Raw genomic sequence first — 19,132 nt, forward strand, 5'->3', positions numbered from 1 at the left:
AGAGTTTTAGAATATTGTCTTTGTCATTCTTTGTCCTTTTGCCACATTGCGCTGTGTGGGACTAAGCAATAATAATAATAAATGATCTTCAATTCAGAATTTTACCATACAATACAATGCTGTTCAAAGGGCTTGAACCAATTCATCTGCCACATTTCAGAGGTGTTCACATTTGAGCATCAGAATCATCTGGAGGGTTTGTTCAAATTGAGGCCGCAGGGCTCCACCCCAGAGAGTCAGATGCAGCAGGTCTGGGTGGGGCCCGATAACCCTGTATTTCTAGCAAGTTCTCTGGTGAAGCTGATGCTGCTGGTCCAGAAACTACACTTTGAGAATTATAGCCACGAAGACTGAAAAGTTTTTTACATGGGTGTTTTTCCATTTGTTTGTGGAACTACCTATACTTGATGCTATTTATTCCCAATGATGGTAACAGTGGGAGCTTTCAAAAAGGGGAAACTGACTGTGGTAAGGAAGAAGGCAGTGAGCTGGCCAGTTTGCATATAATCCCACTGCTACCCACGGACCTAATTTATAATGAGCTGCTTTCTATGTTACGAACTCTGAGGGGGTGGCTCTATTTTTCACTCTCTGCTGCTCCTGCCACACTGTTGAGGCCATTTTAAAGAACTGCTTTCTGATAGTACCACAAGAAACACCCCCAAACAAGAAAAAAAGTGAAGCTGAGATGGAAAGGTTAAGTGCTGATGCAGATGAAAACCATGACTGTTCGCCACGGCAGAACTCCCTTCTGCTGTGTTTCATAGTCACAGCCACCCCCTGATCCGTCCCTCATTCCTAGAAACCATTATTCTGTTCTTCATCTTCATAACTGCCATTTCTAGGATGTTAATAAATTGAAGCATACAGTAAAAAAAAAACACCACACAATAAGATACCACTTCATACCCTGGTTATTATTTTTTAAAAAACTGGAAAGCAAACACCGTTGGAATGGATGTGAAGAAGCTGGAACCCTTGTGTGCTGCTGGCGGGAATGTATTGTTATAGGGGGTGTGGAAAGCAGATGGAAGCTCCTTCTGAAGGAGCTTCAGTCCTGCTGAATAATAAATTAGCATTTGATTCAGCAATTCCACTTCTTTGTATATACCTGAAGAACCGAAGGCTGGGACCTGAAGTGATATCTGTACTCCCATGTTCATAGCAGCCTTATAAATAGCAGCCAAAAGGGGGAAGCTAACCAGTGTCTGTGGGAGGGTGAATGGGCTGTGGTTTGTACATGCAATGGAAGGACTATCATTCAGTTTTAAAAAGGAAGCAAATTCTGACACGTATACAACATGAATGAACCTCGAGGACATTATGCTACATGAAATTAAGCCAGACACAAAAAGACACAGGAGGTACTTAGAGTAGTCAAATTCATAGACACAGAAAGTAAAAAGCTGTCAGGGGCTGAGGGGGAGGGAAAAGTATGTAAGGGGTACAGAGTTGCAATTAGGGAAGATGAAAATGTTCTAGAGATGAATGGCAGTGATGGTTGTAGAACAATGTGAATGTACTTAATGTCAATGTATTTACACTTAAAAATAGTTAAAATGGTACTTTTTATGTTATATATATTTTGCCACAATAAAACACATTTAAAAAAGTTTATGCACTAGCCTAAAAGAGGCATGCGAAATTCTGGTGGAAACATCGTAGTCATTTTAGGGGACACCAAAGCATCAGTACAGGTGAGGACACCTGCTCTTCCTGCCATGGGCACTTCCTGCAAAGTGCCAGTGCAGCGCTTCCTAGTGAGGGCACAGTGAAGGTACAAAGAACTCATCATTTTCTTCAGATCATCTAAGATATCTGATGAGTCCAGTTTATTGTTTTTCCTGGGGGGCATGTGGCAGCTGGAGACAGACTCAGAGTTAGCTCCTGAACAAAAAAGTTTGCTCTCCTCTGGTCAGGGTTCAGGCACCAATGATCCCTGAATTTTACATTATTCTTCTAAGACCAGTATTTTTTCTCAAACTTCTAAAACTGCTACAATGTTACTGACTGGCTCTGGCTGATATACCCACCAGGCCTCTTAGAATACCAGCATATTGGTTAGTAAGGTACCTTAGAAACTGCCTCCGTTGGACAAGTAGTTCTTTGCACACATCTCTAGATCAAAATATAAACATTTCCTGTAGAATTCCTTCTACAAGTTGCAAAGGAACTCTTTTCAAAGACACCTGGCAGCAGTACAGGGTCCTCTGCTTAGGAAATGTGAACTTGTCTTCCAGGAGCTTGCCTACGTTCAAGAAATGTTTACCAAGTGTCAATTGAAGCAGAATTTAAACATTCCTCCATCTGTTCAGGTGCCTCAACATCTCTCCCTCCAGCATCTTGAAGGCTGGCCACATCCACAATGAAAACAGAGGGGGTGGGGGGACACCTGCCTGCCGGGCACCTGCAGCTTCTCCCCCTCACTTTGAATATGTGTGGGGGTAGGGGGAAGGGGGGGGTCACTAAAAACAAAACAGAAAGCAAATAAAAGAAACCCTAACAATTTCTGTAATTTTCTCTCACTGCCAATTTAGTGCAGTGATCATTAGATTACTAATTTTTGCCTCTTCTATAAACCAAACGAAGGGCATTCCCAATCTGTAACATAAAACAAATATATTCACAGTTACATCTGTAGCCACAGCTAAAGCAAAATCAAGCAGAATAAAAAAAAGTTTGCACTGATGCTGCATGTGGTAGCCATAAGCCTTTCTAATAAATTAAGTGCTAAAAACTTATTTGACCCAGTTTTTAACAATTTTCATTGCAGCTTTAAATGTTTTGCAGGAAAACATTTCTAAAAGGTACTAGCAATTTTACATGAGAGCAATATAAGTATTTAGATAAAGGGTAGCTAGTGATAGCTAAGGTATTTCTATGAAAATATTTCTAAAGAAATTATTTACTTTGACATATTTTCTTTTGTAGTTTGAAAGGGTTATTCTTCAGTTGCCTGTGCTTACCTGATAACCACTTTCCCTTCATTGTGTCTACAGGTCTGAAGAGAAGGCATCTGGCCCCCTCACGGCAACGACAATAAGCTGGAGGCCACAGCGTCTGACCCAAGCTAACTAGAGCATTGGCACAGCCCAGGGAGGGACCAGGCACAGAGAGCCAACCTGGGATTCCCAGCACTCTGCTTTGGTTGTCTGCTGGTGCCCACACCAAATCTATAAGAACATTCTGGGTAATTCATTCATCAACTAATGTGAGGAACATTTCTTGGAGTCCCACCAAGGTGCCAGGGATTCAATGCACAGACACAGCCACATTCAGAGGCGATTACAATGGGGCATAAGACTGCTGAGTGACCCAGGAGCAGCGGCCAAGGCCTGCGGGCCAGGGAAAGCTTCCCTGAAGTAAAGGTGACTGCATGAGATCTGAAGGATGTATGTATATTAGACTGATGGAGGTGGGGTGGGAGCGGGGAGCTGTATTCTAGACTTTTACAAAGGTCTGGAGGAAGAGAGAACTGAGTCTAAGAACTGAGTCTAGGAGCACAGGTGTGAGGAGGGGACAGGATGATGAACACTGAAACCTGTGAGATGCAAGATGCCAACAAAGAAAACACGAAGCTACTATCAGTGATGCAACTGGAACCAGCCCGCCACCTGCAACTTCACCACCACAGCCCTGGACTGAACCACTCAGCTACCCTACACCTGCCTCACCGACATGTCACGAGTCAGGTGAGTTTTAGGTAATAGGCTGCTCTCTATTCTGCTTTCTACATTTATCTTCCTTTCCTTTCGAAGAAATTTAGTACTACAGGTATCCTTCCTCTTTTTGAAAGTTCACGTTACGCCACTTCACTTCATGGAAGATCTGTTAGTACCTGTTTGGCTAACCAAAAAAAATCTTAAGAGGATTTTCCCTTTTATAAAGAAGAGCTAAAAGAGTGTTCAGTTTGTTTTGCTGGAACTGTTACAAAGGCAGCACAGATCCCTGCAATGAGAGTGGCCCAGTCGAGCTCCTCCCTGGAACTACCCTCAGCACTTAAGCCTCCAGCCCCAGAGCTTGGACCACGTCTGGGCCTCATCTCTCCATTGAGTTTGTGTGTCCCTTAGCGAGCTGTGTCGTAGGGTATCAGAAAAACATCAGAGAGCTCTTAAGGGTGTTATAGCTTAGTGTATAGCTGGACATAATTATTTTGATAGCGGTGAACAAAATAAAGACACTGTGCATTCAATGAACTTGTCTGTGTCCACCACTCACACTGTTTACATGCAGAGAGAAAGAATCCTGAAAGCTGGCATCCAGGAATGGGTAAAATGGAAAGTTTGCTGCTCACGTGGATTGATGGTATACAAAGCACAGTGTTCTCTTAAGTCATCTCATACTTCTGGAGAAATCAGTCTTTTTAATAAATGAAACTACACTATACATACACGACTTCTTTTTTTAAAAGAAGTCCTCTTTTTTTTTTAAATGGATTCTTTTTTTAAAGACTTTATTTATTTATTTATTTTTAGGGAGGGAGGGGAGGGGGGAGAGAGGGAGAGAGAGAGAGAGAGAGAGAGAGAGAGAGGGAAAGAAACATCAATGTGCGGTTGCTGGGGGTTATGGCCTGCAACCCAGGAATGTACCCTGGCTGGGAATCGAACCTGGGACACTTTGGTTCCCAGCCTGCGCTCAATCCACTGAGCTACGCCAGCCAGGGCTCATACATGACTTCTTTATGAGGCTGTGTATTTATCGTATCGTTCCTGCTTTTACTATGTTACTGTGATTTCAGCTTTTATAAGTTATTTGGATGATGTGGTAGATAATTTTTTGGAACACTGGGAACACTTGATAATTTCCATGTAAATTTATGGTAATTGCTTCTTCACTTTTATGCCATTTTGGCTTATGTCTTATGAAAGTTTCCACAGGAACTTCTACTTTTTAAAAAAAGATTTTATTTATTTATTTCTAGAAAGAAGGGAAGGGAGGGAGAGAGGGAGAGAAACATCGATGTGTAGTTGCTTCTCTACAGCCCCCTACTGGAGGCCTGGCCTATAACCCGGGCATGTACCCTGACTGGGAATGAAACCGGTGACCCTTTGATTCATAGGCTGGGACTCAATCCAATGAGCCACACCAGCCAGGATGGAACTTCTACTTTTGAAGAGCAGTGGAAACCTATATTTACTTTCTTTTATTTTTAATATAGAAGAAAAAAAGCCCCTCCATCCAAAGACCTTCATTATAAATAATGGTTTTAAGGCTGAGATGCCAGGATCCTTAAGTGCCTTCTATAGTACTGAAAGGCCACTTATTCTTTGTGGGCTGGTTCCACGGGATTTTGTCTGCAGCCTGTGACACCAGGAGCTCCACAGGCTGCACTCAACTGGGAACAGCTGGGAGTCATACCTTTAAGTGTGGCCAAGGTACAGTTCAGAATTCCTCTTTGGGACCCAAAAGGAATTAAGAGTAAGATACTGAGCAAACCTTGTGAGTGATTATATTTTAAGACTAGCTTTAAATAAGACTCGTCTTCTTTTCATGTATCCCAGTAAATAGTGCGAGGATGTTTGTTTGTTTTTAAAGGCAGGTACTGAGGAGCTAGGCAGGGCAGAGAAGGCTGGGGTGTCTAAGGCTCTGAGCCGTCTGGGGATTAGGTGAACAGATCAGATGATGAGGCAGTGAACTTATAGACATGGGCCCACACTAATGACCTTTTATGTCCTTTCTGTTTTAAGAATTAGGTATATTTAAAGTTAGAAATATTATAAAAGTCTAGGCTTAAAACGTTTTCAGCTACTAACCAACAATCCAGTTAGCTCAAAAATAAACAGAAAAACACTTTATGAAATGAATTTCACTCAACAAAAACTTATAGTTCTATGTAAAAGTAAACTTAACAAGATTACAATTTTCACCTTTAAGCATGTTTACAATTCTTAGAAATGTAGTATTCTGCAGAAATGGAGTTTAAATTACTGCTGTTAATGTGTAGAAAACCACCAAGATTGCATAATAGGTACCAGGGGTTTTCAAAGTGTGGTCACCAGATCAGCAGCCTCAGTATCACCAAGGAATGTGCTAGCAAGGCAAATTCTGGGCCTGATCTCCTGACTGGGAACTACGTGGGTGGGACCCAGCAACCTCTGTGGACCAAGCGCTCAGGTTCTGGTCCACTTCGCAGTTGGAGCATCACTGATCTAAAGATCAAACTGCCTGAAACCTGAGTTCTGGTTAAAAACCATGATTTCTATAAGAAATATACAGGGTAGGACAAAACTAGGTTTATAGTTGTTCGTATGGAAAATACTATAACAATTAATAAATAATAATCCAAGAATAAATTCTGTTTCACATACTCACAACTGTAAACCTTTTGCCCCACCCTGTAGTTTGAAAAATATAACAAGGAACTATGCTAATGTTTTACTCTGTTCCTTCCTGATCAAATAATTTTAATAGATTTAAAAAGAACAAGGAATGAAACACAACTGTTAGTAAGAACACCATGTGCATTAAATTATATACCTTTGGCTAGACAGTGTTTTTCTTTCAGAAACAATGTGTTGTATGAGGAAAAAATTAGTGTGTACACACTACTGTGGGACATGGGTATGGGGAAAAAGGGTGCTGTCTTGGGATCTCTGATGTCTTACAGAGGAAAATGGCTTCCTAAACTACAGGCTGATGCCGTAACTCTAGTCACCTTTATAGACCTCATCCTCGCACCCTGCAACTTTCTGAATACCCTTTTCAGAAGTGGGGGGATGTAGCAATTGAAAAAATAAAATACTGACAACTTACACAGCTCACCAGAATGCCAGTTCTGGTTATTCCTAAGTGTAAGTACAACCTTCTTACCACACCCATAGAGCAGGTGTGGACAAATACAGCGTGAAGATCTATCATGGGCACATGGAAGGCAGGTAGGGACTGGGAATTTCCTAGATTTAATGAGTTATGGATTAGCAGATAGAGGTGTGATAATTAAATATGGAGAATGAGAAATGATGTTGTTTCATATTTAGCTAAGGATACATGACAAATACAGATGAGAGAGGAGAAGAAGGGAGGAAGAGAGAGAAGATGGAAGAACCCGAAACAGTAGGGCCTGAGATTCAGGACAGGAAAAAAATCATGACAGGATTGTCTGGTTAGTGCATTCACTCCTTTATAAAACGTGTAACAGATGCCTCTGAAACACCCAGCATGTCACTGACACCAGAGGCCATAGGATGTGGCAATGTGTTTGTTTGTTTTTCCAAAATATGCACTTCTCCCACACAAAAACACGCATTTCCTGGGACTCAGATTTGTTTTTATCTTTCAAAACAAAAATATTGAGGACTTCCAGCCAAGATGGAGGCATAGGTAGACACACTGTGCCTCCTCACACAACCAAAATAAGGACAACAACAATTTAAAAACAAAATAACAACCAGAACTGACAGAAAATTGAACTGTATGGAAGTCTTGACAGCCAAAGAGTTAAAATAGACACATTCATCCAGACCAGTAGGAGGGGCGGAGCCGGGGAGCTGGGCCGGGTCGTGGCTCAGAGAACAGACAGTGTTGGGACCAGGTGCGTAAGGCATCCGGTGTGTGCAAGACCACAGCAGGTGAACCCTGAGTACACAGGTGGCAGCTGGCAGACCCCAGCTGAGGGGTGGCAACCAGCAGACCCAGCGAGGCAGCAATTGTAAAGCAAGGCACTGTGTGCAATCCAGGATCACAGCACTGGGAAATAGAGCCTTGGGGCACTGATTGAAAACACCTGTGGGGATTGAGGCGCAGTGAGAGACTCCCAGCCTCACAGGAAAGGTTGTTGGAAAGTCGCATGGGGTGCACAAGCCCACCCACACGGGAATTGGCACTAGAGGGGTCCAGTGGCTCAGGGGAAGTGGCGGAAGGGACTGAGGTCCGACATAGAGCGGAGCAAGTGCCATTATTCCCTTTCAGACCCCACCCTCACATACAGTGCCATAACCCAGCGACTGGGGTGCCCCACCCTGGTGAACACCTAAGGCTCTGCCCCTCATACAGAACAGGCACCACAAGACCAAAGGAAAAAAAAAAAAAGATGGCTCAAACAGAAGAACAAATGAAAGCCCCAGAACCAGTACTTCTAAGTGACCGAGAGATAGCCAACCTATCAGATGTACAGTTCAAGGCACTGGTGATCAGGATGCTCAAACAATTGGTTGATTTTGGTTGCAAATTAGATGAAAAAAATGAAAGCTACAATAAATGAAATGAAGAAAAGTGCACAGGGAACCAACAGTGATGGAATGAAAGCTGGGTCTCATATCAATGGAGTGGACCAGAAGGAAGAAAAAAACATATAACCAGAAAAGAATGAAAAAATAAGAATTCAAAAAAAATAAGGAGATGCTTAGGAACCTCCAGGACATCTTTAAACATTCCAACATCCAAATTATAGGGGTACTAGAAGGGGAAGAGGAAAAGCAACAAGTGGAAAAGTTATTTGAACAAATAATAAAGGAGAACTTCCCCAATCTGGCAAAGGAAATGGACTTCCAGGAAGTTCAGGAAGCTCATAGAGTCCCAAAGAAGTTGGACCCAAGGAGGAACACACCAAGGCACATCATGGTTACATTAGCCAAGGTAAAAATGAAGGAGAGAATCCTAGAAGCAGCAAAATGATAAGGAGACAGTCACCTACAAAGGAGTTCCCATCAGACTGTCAGCTGATTTCTCAAAAGAGACCTCACAGGCAAGAAAGGGCTGGAAAGAAGTATTCCAAGTCATGAAAGGCAAGGACCTACATTCCAGATTGCTCTATCCAGCAAAGCTTTCATTTAGAATGGAAGAGCAGATAAAGTGCTTCTCAGACAAGGTCAAGGTAAAGGAGTTCGTCATCACCAAGCCCTTATTTTATGAAATGTTAAAGGGACTTATCTAAGAAAAAGAAGATAAAAAACATGTATAGTAAAATGATAGCAAACTCACAATTATGAACAAAACACCTGAAACAAAAACAAAAAGAAACTAAGCAAACAGCTAGAACAGGAACAGAACCCCAGAAATGGAGATCACGTGGAGGGTTAGCAACAGGGGAGTGGGAGGAGGAGAGAGGGGGAAAAGGCACAGAGAATAAGTAGCACAGATGGTAGGTATAAGATAGACAGGGGGAGGACAAGAATAGTATGGGAAATATAGAAGCTCAAGAACTTATGACACATGGATATGAACTAAAGGGGGGGGAATGTGGGTGGGAAAGGGTGTGCAAGGTGGAGGGGAATGAAGGGGGGTAATGGGACAACTGTAATAGCATGATGAATAAAATATATTAAAAAAACAAAGAAACAGACAAATATTAAATATTTTTAAATGCAAAATTATCCTCATGCAAGAGTCTAGCTTATTTATACTGGAATCACTTAGGCTATCTTAAAAAAAAAACAAAAAACAACAAAAAAAAATGACACACATCTTGGAGATCCACTTTAAGGCAGCCACTGAGCTTATTATTCACAGTTAGGAGTCCTGCAGTAATCTCGATGAAAGGAAAGTTCCAGTCCCAAGGATTTCAAGAAAGAAAAAGGAAATTCAATGAAGAAGCCTCTGAGTCCCACAGAAACGCTGCAGCTGTCCAAAACATTTTCGACCCCTGCACACTGCGATGTGCTATGTTAAATTATGAACCCAAGTCCTCACATTGGCCTGGTGGTGACTTTGAAGCCAAACTCTCATCTTAGAAATGTCAAATGAACAGGAAAAAAGATAAAGGAGGAGAGAAAAGGAGATGAGGAGACACTGACAAGAGGCAGAGGCAGTGGATGGTAGAAAAGGAGTAAGTAATGGATTTGTCCATTTGTCCATCTGGACAGTTCTGCAACCGTCGCAGATAACAGCTGGGAATAGACCTACTTATGAGCAACAAAAGCAGCTACCCTGGCCTACTTCTGCTGTCAGGAGAAAAGTAGCAACATGTGTTAGAGTCCCTTGCAGCATACCTTTGGCATAAGGCAGGCATACAACAGCAGAAAACGCCACATATCACATCAAGATCCATCAGGACAAACAGCCCTGCACAAAAGCGGGTCACATGGCAGTCTTCAGACCAATGGTGCCACTGTGGGTGCAGAGCTGATGCAAGTCCCAGCGAAGACCTTTCTGCCCCCACACCCCCAGGCCCCACCACACTATTAGTGTGGTGTAGCTTGTTGTCAGTTCAAACACACAAAACAAACAAACAAACTGGAAAGTCCTCCATATAAAAAAGGTTAAAATAAAATGTAAACAATGTTATTCTCCAGTAATGTAAGACAAACAAGACACTGGAGCACATTCAAGTTCTGAGATGTAACCCACATAATGCAAGTACCCCTCCCAATCCGGAAGCATTTGGTTTCAGAGTTCAGACAGTGGCGATCACCTGCATGTACCTCTCATATGGAGAGGTCCCCCAGGACAGCAGCCTGCAGGACGCTGTTCTCACCTACCCTCTTTCCCAGCACTTTCTTTTCCCCAAGTATTAGCCAGAAGCAACAAAGGGGCTAATGTCTCCACACTGTAGGGTTGCTTTAGCCTCTGTCCATTCTAAGAGGTCTCTTCAAACTCAAATTTTCTAAATGAAGATTATACTTTTCAATGCTGAATTCTATTTATTCCTTAAGGGCTCTGGATTAATCACTTTACATTGTAACTGGTTTTCTAGTGCTTCCTCTGAATTTCTGCTTAGAAGAGTTAAACATGCTGCCATCTTTAATTCTCTTAAGCCTCAAACAGGATCAAAAGGAAGTTACACACAGAGCTTACGTCACATGAGAACAATTTAATGTGATGACTTGCCAGAAATGATAAACTCGGGTGGCTGAATAAGAAAAGCTCAGAGTTCAGATTTCAGATGTAGTTAACATTCAGACCTGGCGTGCTTGCTGCCCAAGCACAATTGGGGGCCACTCGCTCCACCAGCTACCGACACCTTAACGGAGTCTGACTTCCACCACTATGGGGCTCCTCCTTCCTCAAAAAAGAACACATCACAGCTGCCTCTTGAGTATCTAGACGGGAAAATCATTTCTGTGGTCTTAATTCCTTGCAGATCACAACATGAGTCTTGAATATGCACTCACTTATTGTGGCCATCAACCTTTCCAGGGGACAACAATTATAGTACAGAGGACATACTTACTAGTTGTATAGTGTGCATTTAAAAAATTAAATTGAGGCCTGCCAGACCAATACAATGTAATCACAATGACCTCTCTCTGTAGAACTCATTGTTATTTGGGGGGCCTGGGGAGTCTCACCATGTGGATGGCATATTTACAAAGAGACCTATAAAACCAGCTGAATATTTCCATCACACACATATGCTCGTATGTGCATGCACACACACAGGTTACTTTGTGTGATCCTGGCCCAGTTCCTCCACAGAGGCTTGGGCACATACTCCAAACACAGACCCCAAATGTGTCTGCTGCTGGAAGTGGACTGATAAAAGTCAGGAGGCCTCGGACTTCTGCTTCAGTTCACACACACACCCTCATCTCTCTCTAGAACTGCCCTTTTCTTTACTATTCTGTTCATAAGCACTTCAGAAGCTTTTCAGAGATGAACTCAGTGGTGCTGCCTGTGGCAGAGATGACCTTAGGATTATATACATGGTTTATAAAGAAAAACCAACAAACCAACAAATGCCTGTGTCAGACACCAGGTGTGCTTCTGACTGAGAACAGTTGACATGCCTGTGACCCAGAGTGGAAACAAGGTAGCCAACAGGACCTTAGAGGGGTCATTAACAGAACGGGAAACTGGGAGAGAAGGTGATATTTAGGTCTGTAGGAGAGAAAAGGGGAGATCTTAGTAAAAAGAGAAAAAACAACCTTTGTGAAGTAAAAACATTTACTTTCCCTTACATCTGCAAGATATCTCCTGGGCAATAAGTAGCAATGATGCATAGGTGAGTCACTACACTCAAAGCCGACTTAGGTAAACTACAGAGAGGCATCTTATACAGGTGATATAGACCAAGTATATATGTCTACCTTAATATGAGCCTCTAATATTCTTTTGCTATTTCCAGTCTGTTCACACAATCTGAAAGGGATGGCACACATTGTACAATACACACACATCTACACGCACATATTGACTGTCATCTCCTGGAACCTCCCGGGCTTGAGCGGACTTCGAAAACCCAGGTCACTTACCGAGGACTCACTGTCCCTAATGAGGAAGTCGCCCTCGCGGCCCCGCTCATTGAGGGCACATTCGGCCTGGTGGCGTGTCACGTTCCCGTAGTACCACTCTCTGCCTGCAAAGCGCCCGCTGCCCGCAGGCCCCGGGTAGCTGATCTGCGGGGCATGTGACGGAGGGAGGGCTGGCCCATCGCTGAGGACCACCACATAGTTTTTGGGGACAAGGCCGACCTGCCCCCGGGCGTTTTTGCACTTCCACCACTCTGGGTCATTTTCTGGCTTTTCGATCACCTCCATGGTCTCCCCCTTCTCAAAGTTGAGCTCCTCCTCAGTGACAGAGCTGAAGGGGTACAGCGTCTGGACCACGTGCAGGATACGGGTGCCCTGGCCATTGCTCAGGGACGCACCCTTCCGCAGGCTCAGGAAGCTGGGGGACTCTGCGGCTGCCTCATCCACTTCCTCCAGGACATAGTTGGAGGGGAACCAGCCAATCTGCCCGTTGTAGCTGCCACGCCACCAGCCGTCGCTGCACTTCTCCATGACGGTGACACGTGACCCCTTCACCAGAGACAGCTCGTCCTCCCTCTCAGCCACATAGGCGAATTTGACGAAGGCTGGGATGTTGAGGTCATAGATGCGGTCGGCGCCGCCCCCATTGGCAGGGTACTCCGCATCGGTGCTGGGAGTTGGGGACGCGTCCCTCGTGCTGGTCTTCCTCTTGGTCTTGCCGAGGCCTGTGGAGACACAAGGACTCAGTGGGCACCAGCATGTGTGGCAGGATGCCATGGGGCATCCCCAGGGCCCTGCTGCCAACTCCCCGCCCATAAAATTCAAGGGGACAAACCCACCCTGGTTACAAACTAAGGTCACCATCGGAAATGTCACATGATGGCTGCCTAACAGTTGGGAATGACTAAAACTGACCTCTTTGCTTGACTCTTTAAAAAATGCCAGAATACCAGCAGCATAGAAGATAACAAAACAATAGAAAGTCAGTTTCCTTTGGGAATGATTACAGAATTCCTGTGCCACTCAAGACAGAAAACTAAGCGATAAAGGCTCAGATAAGATGTCTTCACATTCTTGTACTGGGTAGGAAGTTGGGCTAAATGAACTCAAAAGGCCTGTTCTAAGAGGGTTCAGATTTCAGCAAGCAGAGCTCCCCTCCTCCCCATTCCCACCTGCGCCCCCTCAGGCCAGTCCACCCTCTCCTCTCCAGGACACTGTGCCTTCCCAAGGCTCCCCACCAGGCAGAGACCCATACCCTTCCCCTTTCTTCTCATCTTGCAGTTGCTTTCTTTCAAAGCAGAAGGCTTGCTTACCACAACAGGTTGTGATTAGTGAAAAATTCCCTAATACATTAATTCTAAGGCAGAATTTTTCTTATTGTGACCAAAATCCCACTAGTGGATCATAAAATCAATTCCATGAGTTGTGACCAGACTATATGTATGTATAACCTTTTTTTTTTAAGGGGAATGAAATACGAAATTTTAAAATGCATCAAATACAGTATTGTCACTTCAGTTATTATGTGGGGGGTTGTAATGTGAAAGTTACTTCTTCCCAACCGTAAGTTTGAAAAACCCTAAGGCTAAATGCTTTAACCTGGTTGAAATCCAGAATTCCGGAGCCTTCTTGAGAAGCGAGCCTAGGGAGGAAGGCACATCGGTCCGCAGGGCTGAGGTGTGCCCCTGGACTGGTTGAGCCGCCTGACTACCTCCAACTTCCTCAACATGGAGATTATGATGGTACGGAAACTGCAGCCATTTGCAGATATTTAATTTAATTTTATTTTCCAAAATGACACTAAATCACTTTAATGGGTAGCCTGTATCTCTCTCACCTTTTATCTCTAAAACTGGAGTAAAGACTGAATGATCCTGAGAACTGCCTTCATTTTTGGTTCCTTGCTGAGCAGGTCAGGAGGAATACAGTGCTGCATCCTGACCATCCTGCACTGTGGACATCTAGGCGCTGCCTCTAGAGCAGACACTTCCCAGGTCAGTGCCACCCACAGAGTGTAGCCAAATTGAAGGCACACGTGGAGTGACAGCACACTGATGTGAAGTGGGTGTCAAGTGAACACACCCATTCCTTAAACTCACCGCTGTACTGTACCTTTCCGTGCCATGGCAAGTACACTCGAGTACATGGGAAAGGGATATAGGAGCTAGGCGGGATGTTAGACCAAGCATAAAATTTAGATTTCTACTCAAGAGTTAACTTGCTCTACATGGAAACATGAACCTCTAAATCTTAGAACAAATCCCTTCACGTGATTTCCAACCTAGAACGGTCTCACTATGCAGTGAGAGAGCACTGTGATGATTCCACAGCTTTGTGATCCAGAAGACAAGGCAGCTCATGAAAGGAAACTCCCATCCAGAAGGCACAGGTATTGCAAACCTCACAAAGCAGTCCACACACTGAAGCACTGAAGCAGAAATGACCAGGCTGTTCAATTTTTATTGGTAACAAAGATTTCAAGAAATAACATTTAAACGTAACTGTTTAATAGACCATTTAAAAACTTACAACACAAGCCACCTGAAAAAAATACTTATGGAAGATCAAGTTTTAGAATATTCACCAGGACATAAAGGTGTCAAGATCAGCAGAGCAGACAATGTTAGACCTTAGCATAATACATTGTTGAAGACAGTCTGCAACCCGTTTATGAAGGAATGTACTACTTTGCTTGCTTTTTTCCAACAAAATAATTCAGTTACTTCAGCCACTGAGTTCCTCCCTGCCAGACACCATCCTAGACTTTGGGGAGAGCAAGATAAATGAGGCAGGCACACTCCCTGCCTATATGGAATTTTAGTTTCTCTATCAAGACTGGGACATTCTACACAGCACCCACACCATGGAAAATTGAACTGTTTTGCTTTGTAATCTAAACAATCTTTGAGGCCACTCTGTGTGGGGTGGGGGTGGTGGTGATGGTTACAGAAGGGTGACTAAGAGCCTAATCCCAGGGGAAATCCTAGCAGGCCACTTAGCTGTGTGCTCTTGGGCACTGTGTCGGTCTGCTGCAGCTGCCCTAACAAAGTATCAGACTGGGGCTGCGACAGCAGAAACTGATCTTCTCACAGTTCTGCAAGCAGAAGTAGAACATCAAGGGTTGCTTCCCTCTGAGGGTTCCCTCCTCAGCTTGCAGATGGCTGCCTTCTGTGTCTTCACATGGCTTTTCTGTGTGTGTGTGTATATGCTCCTAATTTCCTCTTTTTACACGGGCACCGGACACACTGGATTAGGGTCCACTCTAGTCATTTTAACTTAATTATCTCTTTAAAGGCCCTGCAGCAAATACAGCCACACATTGACTTACTAGGGAGTAAGATGTCAATGTATGAATTTTGGGGGATGTAATAGCCCATAACAGGTACCCAAATTCGGATTATATGTGTAAAGCACAGGAAGTGCTCTAAGAATGATAAAAATTGTTACTCTTATTAACTGATCTGGGGCTTTGAATTTCTTTCTCAGAACAGTGTCTTACAAGGAGAGGTCCACAGTCCTTTTTTAATGCTCTTGCCCATGAGCCTACTAGTGTCAGACAACCGCCAAAATAGAAAGTTTGCCTGTTAGGCTTTTGGCACCTGGGAAATCTTACTCCATGGGGGCACTATTATATGTAGCTGCTGGTGCAGTGAAATTCAAGAGGCAGGTGTCTGGGCATAGGGAAGAAATGACCTCATTGACACCTCCATTATCTGAGCCCTCATAACAGTTCTGGACAAAGAGGGCACGCCCCCCCCCCCCCCCCCATTTCTGCAGATGGGGAAACAAATGCTAAAAGAGATCAGGGACTGGTCCAACACACATAGCTAGTGATGAGAAACAGACCTGTACTCCCAATAAAAATAATAGTCAAGAACAGTTCTGTTAGAGGCTGATGTGCAGCATGGCAGGACTCTGAACTGAGGGGTCAAGAATCTGTTCTTACAATGCCCCATTGGCCTGCCCAAACAGCAAGGTACATTTCCTCTAATTCTAGGAAATGAAAATGGCCCCTATGTCTCCAGGTGGAAGTGGGGCTGAAGTTTAGGGAATGAAGATTTGGGATAAGGAATGTATCACGAGGAACCATGAAGCCACGTGACCAGTGCCATGTGACAGCTGAGATCTCAAAGGGCATGCTCTGAATGTAGAACAGGCAGCATGGGTCACGTGTGGGTGACAAGGGACAGCAGTGCTGCTGCATCCAAGCAGAGAGGAGAGAGGTATGACTATGAGCCCCGAGTCCTGGATGCATGGCGGTGTCCTGGCTTCAAGTGACATCTCTAATTTTAAGGCAAATCTGTTTCCTTTTAAGGAAGGAGGTGTTATGGGAATTCCATTGCTCCCACTTTCTCTGTATATATATTTTTACTACACACCTTGTTTTGTTTCTTCTTCTTTAATGAAAGTCATACCATCTAACCCAGTTGTAAGTAAAATATCTTGAACTCCAATGTATTAATAAGGATCAGGTGAGTTTTTTCCTTTTAAAATTTTACATATTTTCCCAGTAGGAGAGGCAAATCCTCACACCCATTTTGCAAAGTCTCAGGCCATCTTTATTTATTATAGGTAAACAGTAAGTAACCCAAAGTTAGCAGACCAAAAGCCCTCATGACCAGCCTGACTTGCCCCATCTCTGCACTGTATTTCAGAACACAATCTCCAGCAGTTTTCCTTGAGGCCTGCCCACCATGGCCAGATCCTGGTTTCCTCTGCAGCCTGGGCCATGGACGGGAAGAACTCCCCTGAGGAGGTATACATGGCCTGGCTTTACCCTTCGCTACAGCCTCTTGTCTCTCTCAGGTATGGGAGCCACACCTTGCAGGATACCAGGCGGTACCAGTCCCTGCTACATTAGACTTATTGAGCACTGGGGAGTAGCAGTGGAGTAAAATCTGGGACTTTAAATGATGTGCTTTTCTTTTAGTTTTCTAGTTAACCACAAAATCCAACTGCACAGTTGGAGTTTTTACTGCAAACTTACGTGCTTTGGACAAATCATATTAAGAATGAGAATATCTAGAATGCAACTGTTAGGAAACCTTTCCAATTGCTGGTATGCTGTATTAAGTGATGGTAACCCTTTTTGCAAAGTGATGATTTCCTCCACGGCTTGTTCAATAATGTATAAACTACCACAGCTTTGCACACACACAAAAGACAAAGAATGGAAATTACCATAAAAAAAAAGACATTGTCATACATGGCATGAAGTTCAGGAGTGACTAGGATCTGAACTTCTACCCTGGAGATTAGGCTCTGAAAACAATTCAGTTTCCTCAAATCTATCATCATAAAGTTGTGGCATTTAAGATCTAGAAGAAATCTTAGCCTGCTCAGTTGTTTCAGGCTGTTGCTGTGGGGAGTGGCCTGGAGTCCTGTGTGTGTGCTGCCCAGGAGATCAGTAAGACATAAGAACCCAAATCCCCTGCCCCCCACATTACCCCCACCAGCAGCTCCAATGTTCTCTTTGCTCTACCAGGGGTCCTGAGTAGGAGGGTCCTGGATAATTTTCCACAGATGAAGTGGGGGAAAGTCCTGGAGAGGCCAAGTGCTTGCCCCAGGTGTCCAGGTGAGTTAGCAGCCAGACTGCACAGCAAGGACACAGACCTCTGAGGACAAGCCGCCTGGAATGGACTAGGTTTGTGGCCAAGGGAGGATACGAACAAGCTCCTTGACAGGTCTACCTCCATAGCTGTCACATTAAAGACCAACCACAATTTGTGTAATGAACTTTACTTGCATATAATAAGAATAAAAAAATAACATGTGCAGCATCAGCAATGGTACTTCTCAACCTGTGAGCAAACAGTATAATTTTCAGTGTCAAAAAGCTCAATTGGATTTAAAACTACAGGCATACTCATTTTATTCTGCTTTGCTTTATTGCACTTCATAGATGTTGCATTTTTAAAAAGCCAAACACAAGACCCTCCACCAGCTAAAAGACAGACCACTCACTTTATTGCGGTTTGGATCAAAATCTGCAATACCTCTGAGGTGTGCTTGTATACACTTCTCAGGTTTTGTAACAATTCTGTGGCACCAAGCTATTGAATCTATGATCTTGAGTTTCATTTTCATTGATAATAATAAGCAAATTTAACTCTCTTGAATAATATTACATACATTAAAGACTGAGTTCTAATGAAAGTTTGAATATGTTATATATTATTGTTAGTGATTTTTAAGTCAAAAACTTTTATATACTCCTTTTAAGATAAAGGAATGTTATAACAGGTGATTTAAAAATATATTCTAACTGTCATCTTCCAGCTGGAGTTTTGGAGATTTAAGGTAAACATCAAACAAATTTGATCATTCAGAAATATATTCAAGCCAATTCATTAGAATAATGTGCGGTGCATGAAAAAGTGGACACACAGGAAACCTGACAAGGGGAGGCCTGCATGGTGGGACTTACAAACTCCACACCTGAAGTAACCACAGAGGATCTGCACAAAAAAATTCCCAACTAAAAGCAGGTCAAGTCCTAGGCCAGTATCCTCTCTGACAAAAGTCAATCTTGACTTGAGCTGAGCCTGCCTATTGTCTATTTTTTGCATCTAAGGTAACACACCTTTGGAATGTCACAGTAATCTCCTTTTCCACATCCCTCAGGGTACCAGAGCAGAGACCACAGAACCCTTCTTTATCTTATCCCCTGCCCCATACAGCACCTCTATGTGCTGTAAATGTAAACCAGTACCCACCAATGTAAAAGAAGTACTAGTCTCTGTTCTTATCCAATCTCAGAGATTTCCTGTCCCCTTAATCTACCACCAATGGATTTCATGTAACCATTCTTACGTTTCCTTCTTCAGTTTTAATGTATAAAATAAGCTGCAAAACTGCCATCCTCAGGAGCATTCTCTCAATCTGATAATATTTTGATCCTGGCAACTGGCAATTTGGCTCAAATTAACTCATAAAAATTCTCTACCATAGACTTACAGACTTATGTTGGCAGCATGCAAGTTTTAAGAGTTCCATAGCAAAGACAT

The 19,132-nt window shown here is 43.4% G+C and overlaps 1 protein-coding gene across 4 annotated transcripts in view; it reads right to left on the reverse strand.

Moving 5' to 3' along the window:
• NCK2 (NCK adaptor protein 2) overlaps window positions 1–19,132 on the reverse strand; it is a 149,420-nt gene that overhangs the window by 13,740 nt on the left and 116,548 nt on the right. For all 4 annotated transcript variants that reach the window (XM_036028338.1, XM_028516936.2, XM_036028337.1 and 1 more), the window contains exon 4: window positions 12,129–12,850. In XM_036028338.1, the coding sequence (XP_035884231.1) occupies window positions 12,129–12,850 (722 nt within the window). The remainder of the gene's footprint in view (window positions 1–12,128; window positions 12,851–19,132) is intronic.

Source organism: Phyllostomus discolor, chromosome 6, assembly GCF_004126475.2.
Source record: "Phyllostomus discolor isolate MPI-MPIP mPhyDis1 chromosome 6, mPhyDis1.pri.v3, whole genome shotgun sequence".
NCBI lineage: Eukaryota > Metazoa > Chordata > Mammalia > Chiroptera > Phyllostomidae > Phyllostomus > Phyllostomus discolor.